The sequence below is a fragment of the Halichondria panicea genome, chromosome 14, assembly GCF_963675165.1.
Source record: "Halichondria panicea chromosome 14, odHalPani1.1, whole genome shotgun sequence".
NCBI classification, from domain to species: domain Eukaryota; kingdom Metazoa; phylum Porifera; class Demospongiae; order Suberitida; family Halichondriidae; genus Halichondria; species Halichondria panicea.
In genome coordinates this window covers 2,370,001-2,387,365 of record NC_087390.1, presented here as the reverse complement: position 1 = coordinate 2,387,365, position 17,365 = coordinate 2,370,001, and the positions used below count along the sequence as shown (strand labels likewise).

The 17,365-nt window shown below is 39.6% G+C and overlaps 3 protein-coding genes across 22 annotated transcripts in view; all 3 read right to left on the bottom strand.

Moving 5' to 3' along the window:
- Positions 1-17,365, bottom strand: part of LOC135347541 (TNF receptor-associated factor 3-like) — a 39,199-nt gene that overhangs the window by 18,596 nt on the left and 3,238 nt on the right. For 4 of the 18 annotated variants that reach the window (XR_010398416.1, XR_010398418.1, XR_010398412.1 and 1 more), the window contains exons 1-8: positions 7,306-7,457; positions 5,413-6,974; positions 5,019-5,179; positions 4,726-4,788; positions 3,649-3,706; positions 2,867-3,418; positions 1,799-1,883; positions 463-593 (exon numbers count right to left, since the gene is read on the bottom strand). The gene's annotated coding sequence lies outside the window, so the exon portion shown is untranslated. Of the gene's footprint in view, positions 1-462; positions 594-1,798; positions 1,884-2,866; positions 3,419-3,648; positions 3,707-4,725; positions 4,789-5,018; positions 5,180-5,408; positions 6,975-7,305; positions 7,459-17,365 lie in introns of those variants that run through there. The other 14 variants (XR_010398420.1, XR_010398424.1, XR_010398417.1 and 11 more) reach the window with 14 other exon arrangements.
- Positions 7,545-11,569, bottom strand: LOC135347544 (TNF receptor-associated factor 2-like). The gene is made up of 6 exons (XM_064545582.1): positions 11,387-11,569; positions 9,656-9,809; positions 9,146-9,310; positions 8,978-9,055; positions 8,755-8,832; positions 7,545-8,647 (listed from the first exon to the last, which is right to left on the bottom strand). The coding sequence occupies exons 1-6, from the start codon at positions 11,494-11,496 to the stop codon at positions 7,895-7,897; spliced, it is 1,338 nt and encodes a 445-aa protein (XP_064401652.1). The 5' UTR covers positions 11,497-11,569; the 3' UTR covers positions 7,545-7,894.
- The window catches only part of LOC135347550 (probable ubiquitin carboxyl-terminal hydrolase MINDY-4), a 32,609-nt gene continuing 27,156 nt past the window's right edge, over positions 11,913-17,365 (bottom strand). For all 3 annotated transcript variants that reach the window (XM_064545589.1, XM_064545590.1, XM_064545594.1), the window contains one exon: positions 11,913-12,153. In XM_064545589.1, the coding sequence (XP_064401659.1) occupies positions 12,105-12,153 (49 nt within the window). In that variant the 3' untranslated portion in view covers positions 11,913-12,104. The remainder of the gene's footprint in view (positions 12,154-17,365) is intronic.

Here is a 17,365-nt window from a genome sequence, read left to right as displayed (position 1 = left end):
TACCTTATCTAGCTGCTGACTGCAGCGCTTGTGTTCCCAGCAATCTATTCAAATGAACAACATTTCAGGCGTATTCTGACAACCCCTACAGAGCTGACTCTGCATGCTTACATACGTATGATTATGAGTGAATGGACATTTTACTGGAAACGTAGGCAAAAATGAAAAGGGGCTAAAAATGCTAACGAGGGGAGCTAGGGCAGGAGAGCAGAGAGGGAGCAATACGTTCAATGGAACGCTATCAGATTGTGTTATCAAACCAGCTAGCAGCAATAAGTAAATTCTCACAATTTTATCTATTGCAATACGATTCGATCATTTCTATATACTTTAATATAATCTATGACTCAATCTCCCTATATAGCCACTAGACTATATATATTACTAAGTATCAGCATACGAGTATATATAATTATGTATACTTGTAATGAGTGAATCAATTTGCTGTGTGAACGTACGTACCTTGTAAGTGCACCCCAAGTCCTTGTAGTCGCATTCTCTTACTTGGTGAGTGCACACTGTGACCTATCAGATGTTATTGGTACATAAAAATCTCAAAACGATGAAAAAACGTTGAAGTTGCATTTTCCGTTCTGCGAGAACAAATTATTGCAATTTTACTCTCATTCAGAAATAGCAGAAATTAATACACGCGAAAATATGCACGTCTACTACATCAGAATTTATGGCAGTAAACCTCAGAGGACGAGGATATGGTTTACGTTGCCATAAATGTGATTGCACTAATTGCTAGAACATGATTGCACGTACAAGAATGATTTCAGTGTGTTGGTGCAACATGACACATACTGAATAGTCCACTTAATGTACGTGTCTAAAAATAGCCCCGTTATGGGTTATACGGTAAACAGTTTGCTCATGAATATTCATGATTTTCTTATAATGATTGTTGTGAAACTATAAGTTAGTAAACCACGTTACGGTACAAGTATGTCATACTACGTCACTCTCTTAATGTATGTTCTTAATTCTACATGCAGCTATTTATCTGTGAGACTCTGCCAGCATGCACCTGAGAATGGAACGGTGTCCTACAGCACAGATAATAACAATAATGGGTGCCAATAAATTGCATACTGTCAAAATCCAACACTAACCAGACCGCATCTTAAGTGGGTGCATAGTAGGTGAGGTGGTTAATTAGTTAAAAATGATATCAGCATACACAGTGTGGTTTCTACCTCCAGCCCACATTTAATTTTATTCATGGCTAACAGTTTACACAACTTCAGTCCTACGTAGATGTAGAATGGAATGTGCGTGCGTCCTCTCTCCTGATACAGCAAAGTGTAAGACATGATTTGGTTCAAGTCGTTAGGCAGTACAACGTACTGAATATCAATTTCTTGTACATCAAGCTTAAGGGCATCATAACAAAACCACAAACATAGGTTGTCAGCTATGAATATCATAGAGTAGAGTTCCTATAGGAGGCTAGCCTCGAGACAGTCTACTGGTCTACTGGTCTCGAGGTTGACTTTCATACAATTACTTGGGTTATAATTATTGTATTGTCGCAAGGTCTTGTAATAAGTCCTTACTTGTTGTTCCAGACAACTGTACATGTATAGGTACACAGAGAAAGGATTGATACAATATAACCTGTCAGCCTCCGAGTACAGCATAATGATAGTCATAACTAGTTGCTATATGGACCAGGAATGGAAACCTCGTAGTTACCATTGCTAGTTAAAATTAAAAATAGTAACAGCTAGATACATGATTGTGTAATGGAAACAATTAATGACTACATATTTAAGCAAGTAAGCCAACTCACAATGGTAACCTTGACCACAATGGTAACCTTGACCGAAGAAAGGAGTCCATTGTATTTCTATTCGTGAATGTATATGCTCAATCATCTGGATGGAATTAAGGAGAAAAATAATATTGGGTAGAATATACCTTAAGGTGACATATTTTCGCGTGTATTAATTTCTGCTATTTCTGCGAATGAGAGTAAAATCGCAAAAATTAATACTCGCAAATAATTGGCCGCCCTCTTGTTTAATGTATCCAGATCGACATTTCGCAAAATATTATACCGCAAAATGTACAAAACTGTAAAAATGCAAACAAATCTACCTGTGAAAATATGTCACCTTAAGGTATTCGTAAGCAATCTCAAAACGATGAAAAAAATGTTGTCTATACTGGGAAGTGGGGATGTGGGAAGAGGTGTTGTGTGGAAGAAATAAAGGAAGGCATATATAAATAGTAATTCCATGTTCATTCAATTCCAAGACCACACGGTATTCAAAATAGGAATACAGCCACAATCTTGTCAGTTGTGCTTAGTAAAGTAAACAACTGAAGACTGAGAATGGATAACGTAGCAGGCTTGGTACTAGTTGTTGACAGCAGCGGCTTTATTGTTACTATTGCTAACGAGGAGAAGACAGGAGAACAGAGAGCGAGCGACACCCATCGAGGAAATAAATGAAAATGATAATGGAAATACGTATTCGTGTGATCTCGAAGTCTCAATTGCAATAATTTGGCCTGGTCTCGAGGCTAATAGGAGGTTAACTTAATTCTTTCATACAAGTACTTGAGTTATAATTATTGTATTGTCGCAAGGTCTTGTAATGAGTCCTCTCCTCTTGTTGTTCCAGACAACTGTACATGTATAGGTACACAGAAAAAGGATTGATACAATATAACCTGTCAGCCTCGAGTATAGCATAATGATATTCATAGCTAGTTGCTATATGGACCAGGAATGGAAACCTCGTAGTTACCATTGCTAATTAAAATTATAAATAGTAACAGATACATGATTGTGTAATTGTTTACGTGGAAACAATTAATAACTACATATATTTAAGCAAGTAAGCCAACTCACAATGGTAACCTTGACTGAAGAAAGGAGTCCATTGTATTTCGAATGTATGCTCAATTATCTGGATGGAATTAAGAGAAAAATAATGTTGGGGTAGAATAATTATATTCGAGTAAAGTAAGCAATCTCAAAACGATGAAAAGGAAGGCGTATATAATTCCATGTTCATTCAATTCCAAGACCACACGGTATTCAAAATAGGAATACAGCCACAATCTTGTCAGTTGTGCTTAGTAAAGTAAACAACTGAAGACTGAGAATGGATAACGTAGCAGGCTTGGTACTAGTTGTTGACAGCAGCGGCTTTATTGTTACTGTTGCTAACGAGGAGAAGACAGGAGAACAGAGAGCGAGCGACACCCATCGAGGAAATAAATGAAAATGATAATGGAAATACGTATTCGTGTGATCTCGAAGTCTCAATTGCAATAATTTGGCCTGGTCTCGAGGCTAATAGGAGGTTAACTTAATTCTTTCATACAAGTACTTGAGTTATAATTATTGTATTGTCGCAAGGTCTTGTAATGAGTCCTCTCCTCTTGTTGTTCCAGACAACTGTACATGTATAGGTACACAGAAAAAGGATTGATACAATATAACCTGTCAGCCTCGAGTATAGCATAATGATATTCATAGCTAGTTGCTATATGGACCAGGAATGGAAACCTCGTAGTTACCATTGCTAATTAAAATTATAAATAGTAACAGATACATGATTGTGTAATTGTTTACGTGGAAACAATTAATAACTACATAATTATATTTAAGCAAGTAAGCCAACTCACAATGGTAACCTTGACTGAAGAAAGGAGTCCATTGTATTTCGAATGTATGCTCAATTATCTGGATGGAATTAAGAGAAAAATAATGTTGGGGTAGAATAATTATATTCGAGTAAAGTAAGCAATCTCAAAACGATGAAAAGGAAGGCGTATATAATTCCATGTTCATTCAATTCCAAGACCACATGGTATTCAAAATAGGAATACAGCCACAATCTTGTCAGTTGTGCTTAGTAAAGTAAACAACTGAAGACTGAGAATGGATAACGTAGCAGGCTTGGTACTAGTTGTTGACAGCAGCGGCTTTATTGTTACTGTTGCTAACGAGGAGAAGACAGGAGAACAGAGAGCGAGCGACACCCATCGAGGAAATAAATGAAAATGATAATGGAAATATGTATTCGTGTGGTGATCTCGAAGTCTCAATTGCAATAACTTATTAATTTTGCGCAACTTCAGAAAGATTACAGCACTTGTTGCAAAATTTAGCAACATCATAATCGTTATTTCTGTTTGCAAACAACTCATTATAATTTTATAGCCACTGTTTTTTAATAAGTGACACGTAATTAACTGATAACTGGCACACAGTTATACGTACACTGTCAGCATTATATACATGTTTGGAGCTGACAACTAATGCTGAGGCATGGTGTCATGTGATGGTTCCCACAGCAGCAAACATCATAATTAGTACATGTAGCACGATTGTAACAGGTCGACCGTGCTACGTATACAAAATGAGAGAATGGGCAATGATCTAAGTAAAGGAAACTCCCTAACTAGTATTCTATATTAACGGTATAATGAATGTACATACAACGTTCTTCCCACATGTAATATAATTATGTATTCACAGTTTTGTTTTAGTAATTTGTGATTTGTCATAGTTCTTATTGTGGTGGTGGACATGTACACTGTAATAACTTTTGGGATTGATCATGCTTCCAATGACAGTCCCAACTACATAATTTACATAGCCAAAAGTTAGTATCAATAATTATAAGCACATGTGACCGCAGTGTTAGGACTAGTTACTATCACATGTGTTCTGTGTTCCTTATTAAACAATCAACTCACCAGCGGAAGTTTTCTCGTAGAATCGACTCAAGTGTTTGCTCAACACTAACGAGTGTTCACTATCTGCATACGGGGAAAGAACAAATTAATTACATGTTTACTTAGCAACACTATAAACTTCCCTGACAAATATGAGACATAATCAAATTTCACTGTAGGTTATACTGAAGACAATTATGTCCCCGGGAAATAAAGATCATGTTGACATGGAAACAGAAAGGAAAGGCTTTGTTTTCACCATAGCAAAGAAAGATCAATGTCTTTGTTACGGTAGGGTTACTACAGGAACTTACCCTTTCAGCGATGGAATCAGGCTGGTACGTGGGTGTGTATTGCTTTCCTGGGGCCCGTCTCTGCCTTTGAATATAAAGCTTCATTAATCAACCAGTCGTAAATGCTGAGATGAGTTCGGTGAACCCATATAATTTCTAATACAAACACTGATGACATAAACCTGCATGTGTAAACAACACCTTGTGTGTGCATAATCAAATAGGTCACACAGAGCATTCTAAAAATACCACGGAAACAATGACACTACATGTAAGTATAATCATACTAGTAAACAAGTATAAATATGATATTTGTATGATATTCATAGCTGCACGCTCATTTCGCACATCATCTCATTTCGCACATCATCTCATTTATGACAGCACACATAATTATGTGGAGCAACCCACTTACAATCCAACCACAGCTCTCTTTCCTCCTCCTGCCCTCCACAAGATCTCCCCTAGTGCTGACACCAGACCCTCCTCCTCTCATCAGCTAGGGCTGGGGTGGGGACTAGAGAGATGTGGGTGGGTGTGTGTTAGGAGGGATTAGGTAAGGGGGGAAGTATTCAACATCTATGTGTGCGGGGAAAAGGCAATGGACGTTCACAGATTTAGAGAAGTGTTGTCCGCAAAACCAAGACCAATGATTCTGACAAAAGCAGCATAAATATGTAGAACCATAGCCGGACACAACAGCTGCACATTTGCTACCACTATGGTCCTTAAACAGACGAGGTTGGACACGGTCACCGGCGGCGTGCATGTACCACTTGCCGGCCTAGCTTATGACAACTATGTAAACTTCTAGCTGGTGTTGCGCGGTCATTGGAGACTGAAAGCAAATGTTTTTCTCTGGTTACTTTGAATATAAAGCTTCATTAATCAACCAGATGATGATCCCCAGCGATCCTCTCCATTCTGGTGAGTTATCGGTGCATATAGAGTGACCAAATTCTTGCCAGCCAGTACAATACAGACTACATACAGCACCGCTGAATTATACTCTACCCTACTAATAGTCTAGCAAATCTTGGTAACCAGGCAACAGACACAGCTAGTCAGGTGTTATGAGCTCAGCAAAGCAAGAGTTAGCCATAACTTTTTTACTGTTATTCAATATCTATGGTAACGTGAGGTCAGGTGTTATGAGCTCAGCAAAGCAAGAGTTAGCCATAACTTTTTTACTGTTATTCAATATGTATGGTAACGTGAGCAGAGACCTTAGGAATGTCAATACGAAGATGACGCGTGGCCAACATCCTCTGACATAGTATGCAGGACTATGTGATCTGCACGTCTCAAAATAGCCACCATGGCACCTGTGTATTTTATACTTACCTCTCCTTAAGTGGCTTGCTGGATTGAGTCAGAGAATAAAGTGAAGGTCCATAGAGTAAGAGGGGGAGAGGATGTACATGTACATAGTTAGAGGGGAGGCATAAACACTGATATATAATTATACACAATGTAAACAGAGCAATTTTCTACACTTGATAATTAAGGGGCCCGAATAGCTTGTTCCCAACTACATCTCTTGATTCACATTCGAAAAGTGTTTCCAAAGCTCACTTTATAATATTGCACTCACGACCAGTATGTAGCACATCCAGGACCAGTACAATCAGGGTAGGGGCAGCCAAAAGAATCGGGGAATAGCAGGCTCATTGCTCATCATAGGGCTCCTCGTGCAGCTTTTTTCCACGTCTTTCTGCACACTCGTTGCTCAGGTTAGTCGATCGTTTCCAGAAAAAACGCATTTTCTAAGCCAGGTAGTGAATTCATAGGAATTTCCAGAACATGGTTAGGGATTTTTATATAAAGGCCAGGGACCACCCAAGGGTCTATGAAGAAGGTTCCCCTTATCTAGCTGCTGACTGGCACTTGTGTTCCCAGCAATCCATTCAAATGAACAACATTTCAGGTGTATTCTGACAACCCCGAGACAAACACAGAGCTGACTCTGACATTTTTCTGTAATTGTAGGCAAAAATAAAAAAGGGGCTAAAAATGCTAACGAGGGGAGGGCAGGAGAGTAGAGAGGGAGCATACTTCAAAATGAAAAAATTGAAATGGAAAGCGTGTAGACTACTTGTGTAATGGAACGCTATCAGATTGTGTTTTATTTTAAACCAGCTATATAACAGCAATAAGTAAATTCCTCATTGCAGTTTGATTGTTTCTATGTTTCCTACAGTCACTAAGTAATTTAATCTACGACTCTCAATCTCCCTAGCCGCTAGACTATAATTGTACACAATTCAATATATATACGAGTGAATCGATTACTGGTGAACGTACTTACCTTGTAATTAAGTGCACCTCAAGTCCTTGTAGTCCCATTCTCTTATTTGGTGAGTGTCCACTGTGCTGAGAAGTGGTAAAGATCATTAATTAAATTTAGGGGGGAACATTTCTGGGATTTTGGATCTAAATCTTGCCAGTTGTTCCATGGCCATACTTATAACTGACTGGTAGCAGGCTTAATACTGTTATATAGTACAGCAGTGGCTATATTTCTACTGTTGCTAATGTTAACCAGGAGATGATATGTGGCAATCAATGACATGCAGCAATGGACTATATGAAGAGAATAATAATTGTGGTTCAAATAAATAATAAATAAATAAAAAATAACAATGTTTATAGTTGGCGTTAGGAGCATAGATTGAAGACAACGAGGCACTCTTGAGGTGCAACTATGGTTAGAGTACATGCATGAAGAATAATATAACACAGAGACTTTGCAAATGATATGATCCATAGCCTAGAATTCGCGCCGATTAAAATACCGTATTTTAATCGGCGTGGATTCGAGGCTATGATAATACTATATCATTTGCAATGTCTATGTCGAATATTTCTCTTCATGCACGTACTCCGAGATAGTTTTGTCATTCATTGGTCAGTCCAGTGGTGTTAACCTTGCATTTGAGGAACAAGGTATCATCCTTGACGTAGGAGACGTTGTCAAGGACAGAGACGAGGGCGAATGTGGGACAGCCTGAGGCAACATTCATCTCATTGCGTGGTCTCTGGAATGATGAGGAGGTTGGTTCAGGACGGAACGACTGGACAATGTCTCGCTGCTTGTTCTGATCCACCAGGGTCAGAGTGACTGCCTGTCTGAACGGCCAGGGGAGGAGGGCATCGTACTCTCCTCGCATTAGGGTGATAAAGAACGACAAGTGAGTGCCCTTTCCAGTACCATCGCCGTTCAAGTAGAGCCTTAGACAGAGCTTGTATCCATGGCGACTCGTATAGAATGGAGCAGAATACAGAGAGACGGTTTTCCCACTTCTAGCTTCTTGTCTTCTCCTAGTGACTTCGGGGATCTTCCAAATGAATGTTCCATCGTAACTGGCTGCTTGAAGTGTTTGCAATAGCAGAGATACTTCACTGAGTCCATCTTGTAGTTGGGTAATTGCTGACTCAGCTTTTACCACAGCATCCGTTACTGGTTGCAGTCGTGACTGCACCTCAGACCTAATCTTGCTAATTTCAGATTTCAAATCGTCTGTTTTGTTGTCTAATAAGGCAATTTGGTGGTCCAGAGATTGCTTCATTTCTTTGTTGGCCATTTTCAGTAGTTGGTTGTGATATGCGGGGTACTCCTTCGCATACTTCGTTAGGTCCTTGATGGTACCCTACAGACAAATAAGAGTATATAACTAAGCGAGTACATTAGATCACATAATTACATGAGTGCATTATTATATAAGTTGAGAAGTGAATAAATGCTGTGTGAACATACCTTGTAGGTGCACCCCAAGTCCTTGTAGTCGCATTCTCTTACTTGGTGAGTGCACACTGTTTTAGTATGCTTGAGCATCTGTGGAGAGAGTGGGTAAAGATCATTAACTAAACAAACTGCATAACTATCAATTTTAATTATTCATGTCACTATAACACAGGAAATGATGTTTGAAAAATGTACTAAAAAGGCAATTTATCAAATGACATCGATCAGAACTGACCTCTCTCCTAGGTAACCTTTCCCCACATCCATTGGGACAGTAGTCTAGTGCCATCTCACACTCCTTCTGAATGTGAATCTGTGTGTTTGGGAATCGTGATGATTAGTTGGGAGTTCTATGCATGCAGCTATTATAATAGTGTCTCTTAAAGAAGCACAAATAACTTACGTCTTCATTGAGGGTGTGTTGTTCACACCATCGACAAGTGATCGGGTTGCAGTTGCATTTATTGCTGAGGTGGTCCTGTAATTGACTCCTAATCAGTTCCTCTTTACAGCCGTATATTGAGTTGGGACATTGTACCGCTCCAAACTTGCAGGAATTCTTATGCTCCTACAGAAAACAGACACATGTAAACAACAAACTGGCAACAAGACAAGACATCAATCCAATAGTTCACCACCAACACAGACACTGAGACACTAAACAAGTGGTTCACACAACATTCTAGGCAAAACAGATCAGTGAACTATGATTCCTACTAGACACTTCTTGTAATGCCCTTTCAAATAGTTGTCAAGATATTCCCTGTATAGCTATAATTATTGACTACCACTGGAAGTTGCTCTATTTATTGCTTCTTGGTACATACATTACACTGAATGGGACGAATGGGACTGGTTCAGTCCCACTACTTTGTGAATACGATTATCAATAAGGCATGTAATCTGTAATTACCTGATAGAACCTGCTCTCTCCCTCCCAGGGACAGGATTGGTTCAGGCACTTGAGGGTGGTGTTCCGAAGCTCGTACTCCACTGCCTTGTCTCGGAAACAGTTGGCCACAATGTTCTCTTCATTACAAGATGAACAAATGAACTTCTTCTGGCCTCTGCAGAAAATGACACATATCGTAAATAAACTTACTAATGGTTGTGTAGTAATGCACCTATCAATGCAAAGCCCCACTATACTCTTGGGACAACGAGTGTTGCAAGCTGCGCTGTACTAATACCTTTCGCCATGTTTGCTTCACTTTAAAAGTATTATAGGTATAATCATACCTCGATGCACATGTGCAAGCGAGGCATACTGTATAGAGCTACTCTAGGATTGAACAAGATGAGGCAGGCTAACAACTTTTTTATAAAACAGTAAAAGTGTACCATGAGTTAGAACACAAAGTGTGATCAACAGACAGGAAACAATAACGAAAAAGACAAATACAGATATAAATTCCATACTAACCACAAACACATACGATAGTGTGTTTGTGTGTGTGTGTGTGTGTGTGTGTGTCTGTGTAGACTGCTACAGCTCCTCAAAGATCAATGAAGTGTAAGTAAGAGTTTTTTTATAGACTTCTAGTCATGTTTTCTTGGATTTCAATTTGTGGATTTGCAAAATAATGCTTCGTTCTCTAGTTATGCCTAGTTTTGCTTACTTGGAATGCCACTGCATCCTTTTCAGAAGAGTATGTAGCAAAACTTGTTCACCGAGTGTTGCTACTCAGTTAGCTCTGTACTAAAACGCTAGCTATTGGTAGCTGCAAGAGTGAGAAGAGAGCTGCAAGGCTCTGCCGACATGCAGCCATTAATTTTAGACTTGAACTTTTAGTTTTTAACAACAATCATGGTCGATCATTACCCATTATTTGAGTTTCCCGGATTCACCCTGCATGCAGAAAAATTAGTTAATTGTACAGGTTTATATCAAAAGCCTTGGGCAACCAATAACACACTGACTTTCTGCTGCCAGTTCTCATCATATAAAACTGAAACACAGCTAATCTTTGCTGGTCTCTTAGATGACTATCCTGCTGAATGCCTGATGTCGTTATTACTTAATCAGTCTTCTCTTTTCTAGCACTAGCATCCATTCTCAATTTGTAGCTAAGAAGCCCGCATGCCTTCAGTTGTTGCAGGCTACGCAATTCTACTACCTCACGCAATGTTTGGATCACGTAGAAGAACCAATAAATAATCTCTACCCAAATTCTGGTAGAGACAGAAGCTGTAGCCCAGAGTCACCAGTCCCTTTTTCTCCAGCCCCCGTCCAATCAGAGAAAAGGAGTGGCTTGCGAGTATAAGTTCTCCAGACCCTATTTTCGATTGGAGCTGGTGCAAAACTACCCGAGTTCTAAGAGACTGCACTAGACGGTGTCCACTACACTAGCTGTAGTGCATATAATTTAAACGCCAGCTGGGTTGAATGCAATTTTTAGGGTTTCTAAAAGATGCGCCATGCACTCAGAAGTGGAACACATTAATTTTTTCTATGGTACATGTACATTTGTACATTACAAACGTCCCCCGCCCCTAGGGTTAGGTTTTACTAATAAAGCTCAGACAAACCCCACTGCACTATTGCCTGCCCAACTAGGCGGAGGTTGAAGGGACTGGGGTGTAGTAAGGGCTTGCATTGATAGGTGCATTATAGTTAATACTGTAGTCTTACCTGCAGTCTTACCTCTCAACATAGGAATTGTAACACTTGCCACACAGTCTATCTCCACAGTCACATTGGTAGGGATCGTGGAACACGTACTCTTGACAGCTTACACACACTAGTGTACTCATCACTTTTGCTATTACACTTACAGCTTGATATATCTTTCTGCACTGAGTGCCATTTTTAATTTTATAAAAAAACACTCCTAATTTCCATTCCTCAATAAGCGGAAGTGTATAAATAATTATTGTCACACGACATAGAGGTCACTAGGCTGGACACGTGTCATCCGTAGTCATTAATAGTCATCAATTTTAAATTAAACGGTCTTGAACAATCATGATCATCCTTGACAGGTCTTGACAGTTGAATGAATAGAGTGATGAGTGTGCATAAAATTAATAACAATATTATGTCTGCACTAGTGAATAAAAATATGCAGGCATGTGAAGTCTAATTAGAGCATGCAACGCCCCCCAAAAGATGGATCAGGAGAACTTCTAATCCCCTGCGCGATGGGTCGCACGCAAGAGGGTACACATACTGAAAATATGACTCAACAGTTAAAAAACACACACAAGTACAAGTATCTATAGTTTGCGTCCAAAAGAAGGGTTATGAGACTAACCATATCCATAATAACCATAATTATTGATGTTAAAAAATTATATATAGTAATGTCTGATCATGACTCACAGATGATGGGTGCATGTTTACATGCGTACAGTATAACATTCTACAAAATTGGTTCTGATTCATTCCAGCTCACAGTGACACTCCTCCACCTGCAGCACGATACAAACGCTTATATAATACAGTAGAACCTGGATTATTAGCGCATGCGCTTTTAGGGTCAATAGCAGAGCACTATACGCTTATATTCGAGAATGCGCCTATAATGCAGTCATTTCGAGCCCCACCCAGCAACCGGATGTCTCTGTGATGAGAGCTGACTCGCAAGCTGGCTAGTAAGTGAGCAAGCAAGGCAAGCATGCAGGCAACCCTAACTGGATCTATTATTTAAAGTTCATTTTACAGTTCATTTAAAAAACATTCATATTGACCAGGAACTTGGAATAAAAGGACCTCATCCATGTCTCAGCATGATCAGACAAGGTAACAGCATGCCCAGAGAGTCCTCAGTTCCGGATGGATATCACCAGCTATATATAGCTATCATGCACTGTACAAGCTATAACTAGCTCATAGTTCAATTGTAAAATGCAGTGGCATTTCAAAATTGGAAAAGCGCTTCAATTCGAGCCTGCAGTTGAGCATGCACTTAAAATAAAGATACGCTTATAGTCGAGTAAGCGCTAATAATCCAGTTTTTACGGTAGTGCATAACAGGTTTAAAACTTACTTAGTCCGAATGCACAGTTCCAGTGGTGTGGTCAATGCATCCTCCACCAACGACCCTCTCCTCTCTGCATTGTCTCTGTGAGTATCTATTACATTAGCTGAAGTTGGCACATCTCTCAATGTACCTATAGTCAGTCGTATGGCCTCGTCCTGGTTAGCCAAACCATCGTATTAATGTAAGTCAAATCTCTGTTGGATTCTCCTGTATGTGCATGAAGACTTAAATTGGTAAGGAATGATTGAACCATTGTACTGCTGTATAAATATACAATAGACAACAAACAGTACGGTCGAACAATTTACTATACACATAATATTTCGAATACCAATGATTCTTTCGCCAATTCTTGTATACAAGCACATTTCAATAGACTTCACCATGAATAGAAAAGTTACAGAGGGACTTCAAAACTTACAGATTCTCAAGCAGCAATCTCTCATGAGAGAACAGCACTGAGAAGTGGCTCTCGCTGCAGATCACCCATATAGGACAGACAGGGTCCTTGTAATTACTCCCTACCTGTAGGGGGAGGGTGGGTGTGAGAATGCAAGTGTTCATTAGGGTATACACCTATACGCAGGGAGTGATAGGGGACTGGGGGAAAATATGCTTAAGTGAGGTAGTATTGAGGGTGGGTTGATGCGTGGTCCAAGACGTTGGTATGAGGGAGTACTGGTGTGTTAATAACAGGACCACACGAACTCACCATGCATGACTGATAATGCTCAAATAGTGATAACAATCCGATCTCACTCTGTTTGCTTAGACCTCGAAGGACTAGCTGGATGGTAGAGAAATAAGGTGATGATTTAATAAAATGTAGCTACATTGGTAAATAGCAACAAAGAAATTCATAATTATGTTGTGTGTCAATTCGTTGAAAGGGATCTAATTCTCTGGGTAGTAATAGTAAAAGAAATAAACATGTTTTTAAAACAGCTGTCATCATTAAACTATGAATATCATAAAGAAGAGTACACGACTATACACTTAAAACTATAGAAGTTCTGCGTCATAACTGCTGTCGTATATTGTGCAATTAAAAACTAGTTTTAGTGGTGAATGTTATTCATTGCCTTTCTGTTGTTTTTGCTTTGTGATCATGACGTACTAGTACTCTTCCTAATGAACTCTTGATTATCATAATGTACTATACCCCAATAACCTTTATACTGTTGACAGTTCATGTACCACTCCCTGAAAACCCGAAACCAGTTTAGGTCACTTTTAAATTGTGACAGAATAATGCGCATCACAATAAACAGAAAGTTCCATACTAAGTGACGAACTGTAGGTACAGTAATCACAGTAATCAACCGGTAAAGTCACACAGGATATTACACCATGGGGTTATTAGTGGAAGCTAGTGATTCATTCTCTAACCTTTTCTTTTCCTTTACTGCCCATGTCCACCTCCCCGTCAAAGACATTAGAAACTGCCACCCCAGTCAGTAGCAAGTTAACTAGCTCCTGTGTACGTGTGTGTATGTGTGTGTGTGTGGGCAGGGGCAATGATTGGGTCTTCATAATATAATCATCACAGTGACTGACATGCATGCACTCTAGCTTAGACTACGAAGTCCCATGACCCTGATCCGAGTACATGCACAGCATCCTGCTGGTAATAACGTATAGTACAGCAACCGGTGCACCTCCTTCTTTCTGCTGCCAAATGGCCTTCCCCTAGAGTCATGATCTACATGCATAATAAGGCCATCCTTACACACATGCAGGCAGGCAAGAAGCCAGGGCTATATATTGACAGAAGTGTAGAGGGGTGCATGCTTACCTGAGTGCAGTACCCATGTGCTCCAATAAGATGACCATTGGATTCATCCATTTCAGACTGAATGCTGTGTGTGGTTTGGGGGAGTGAAATGAAAAACCATATTGATATTTTATCCGTGGGACCATAGACTTGTATGGGAAACTGGGGGAGGATTTGGTTTTACAATTATACCACTCAGTATCAGTATAGATATCAAAACACAGGGGTTACACATCAGATATATAGAATACTTTGGGGGCAAAAAACCTTTAGGAATAACGAAATCAGCGGAAAAATTGATATTTTGTGTAAACATTGCGTTCTGGCAAGGATAGTGTGTAAATACCAGTAGGTTTTGAAATATTTTATAAATTGATCACAACCCTTGCAAAGTTTGTATATCGTTTGGTGCTCGCAAAACATTCTAGTAACGGTACTTGTTGCATTTTGAGTGGGCAGATCAAAGGAAACACTGTGCCAATATCTGCCATATGGCACAGGTCAAGCCTTGAACTGTGCCACTATCTAGATACTGGCATAGTATGGCTGAAGTTACGTAAAGCCCACCCTCCACCCAGTAACCTGAAACGGTCCCTTTTATAGTATAACACTGTTAAACAGATTCAGTGGTAGGCAGAAAACGTTTTTTATGCGTCTGGAGCATTCCACAGCCACCACAAGTAGTTGAAACTAGTTGTCCTATAAAAGGAGTGATGTGTACACGGAAAGGAATGCACAAGGAATGCAACATTGGATATATTGGCTCAGTAGTGCCTTTGCCCTCGAGGCCTGCGGCCCTCGGGCCTAAGTCACTACTGAGCCAATATATCCAATGTGGCACTGGTGCATGTGTCACAACTATAACATGAATTACATTGCATCGTACACTACTGTTAATGAGGTGCATGTATCGATCTTTGTACTCGATCCCTAACCGGTCAGAGGTCGCTTTTTAGATTTTCTATGTTCACAATGCAGTATCTCACCTGGAAACTCCCTTGGTGAGCAGCACTGACAGTATAAACTGGATACAACCACTGGAGGATCCATCTTGAAGCTGAAACAGCAATAATTGTCCTGTTAGTACAATTATTATTTGAGAAACAAGTGCAGCTTACAATTGTACATTATAACTGCTCAATACATGTAATCCATAATACATGTACTTATAGTCTCTATTAAAGCACAGCAATTTATAGCGTCACATTTTAGGTAGCATACTATTATCAAGCTTCATATGACTGTATAGAAAGCACTACCGTATAGCGGGTAATTTCTAGGGAACAAAATATTTGTGGATATTATTTTCATGGTTGCTGCTTGCACTGCAGGTAAATGTAGTCAAGGTTGCTTCATTCGTGGGTAAAATATTCGTGCTCAGAGAGTCGACCAGGAAAACCACAAGCCAACTGGATACTCCCCTCCCCCGGAAAATTACCCGCTATACAGTATTCTACTCAGTAGATTTTCACGAGTCAAGCTAAGCGCAAAAATAAGCAGACATTTTGAACTCTTATTCAAGAGGTTTGTTTGGGTCTCAATGAGATCAGTAACTACTGAAGGGGTAAAAGATTATGAATCAAAGCAGATTGGTGTGCAGTTCATGTTTGTCCACTTGCTACTGATCATGAGAAGCAAATAGGGTGACTGCAAAGTGTCCATTGAGGAGAGCGTTTCCAGATGAAGAAATAATAAGATTTCTTCTAAATTGCTAACATGATTGCACAGAGTCTATAATGATTTGGCAACACCCTTGTGGTGCAACATGATAAGACAAACATGACAAGACAAATTAACCACTGAAAACAACCATGGAAGCCATGCAAGATGAACCATCACAAGTAATGAACATGCAATTTCTAAAAATAGCCAGCTGATTACGGTATGGCACACAACCTGGCTTCTGGAATATTCAATTGTGTGGGCATGTAAAACAATCAGCCTATAAATTCAGCTACGCATGTATGGGGCATGACAAGCATTGGTGTAGCTCATGTTCAAGAAACTTCCTACAACAGTACAAGGTTAATTATAGTCACATGTGGGTAACTTGAATGAATTAAGCAAAACTTTACACTCCTGATCTCTTGTATGACTACATTTACTGGAACAGGACATTGCATTTGACAAATTGTTATAATTATACAGACAAAGGAATTCATATAAAAAATAGTAACCTGATTGTTTTACAAGAACTATAAGTTGTAGGTCAGTAGTGTACATACCATGTACATATATAAAGCAAACAAGCCAACTCACCGACGGAAGCCTCGACCGAAGAAAGGAGTCCATTGTAATTCTATCCGTGAATGTATGCTCGATCATCTGGATGGAATTAAGAGCAATACACAAGCTGTTAGATTTCTCAAGAGCTAGGCAACCCTGATTCAATTTGTAACCCATTAAGAATGTACACATTGCAATATTGAATACCAAATTGCAATGCTAGTTGCTGATGCTAGTAGGCTGTAGTAGCCCAGACTGGCAGTGAAACAGCATTCGTTTCAAATTGCCCCTACACTGATTCAGAGGTGGTTTATGTACACCTTACAGGGTTTCACACAGGATTTTTAGCTGGGAGGGGGAAACGTTTAAAAAATCATACATTTTGTTATGACATCAGATTTCTAGGGGAGAAATTCCAGGGCGCCCCCCCCCCTCTCTGAAACCCTGCCTTAACAGTACTGCACTTAAGAACAGCCCACAACAAAAAGAACAAGGTGAGCACCAATTGTTTGTATATGTATACACGTGTAAGGCATCATGAAGCTTTTTAATTAGTTGTTAACTTGGTCGGTGCAGCACCAGGGGGTTGTATAGAAATATATAAAGTGCAAATGGGTGGGGGTAAACAATTAGGTGTATA

What these genes read in the sequence shown, in the direction of transcription:
- LOC135347544 (XM_064545582.1), bottom strand. Translation starts at nt 11,496, where the DNA reads ATGAGTACACTAGTGTGTGTAAGCTGTCAAGAGTACGTGTTCCACGAT. An exon ending in GAGAGAGCAGGTTCTATCAG is followed by an intron (nt 9,311 to 9,655) that starts GTAATTACAGAT and finishes TGTTTTCTGTAG; the next exon opens with GAGCATAAGAATTCCTGCAA. An exon ending in AAAGGTTACCTAGGAGAGAG is followed by an intron (nt 8,833 to 8,977) that starts GTCAGTTCTGAT and finishes CTCTCTCCACAG; the next exon opens with ATGCTCAAGCATACTAAAAC.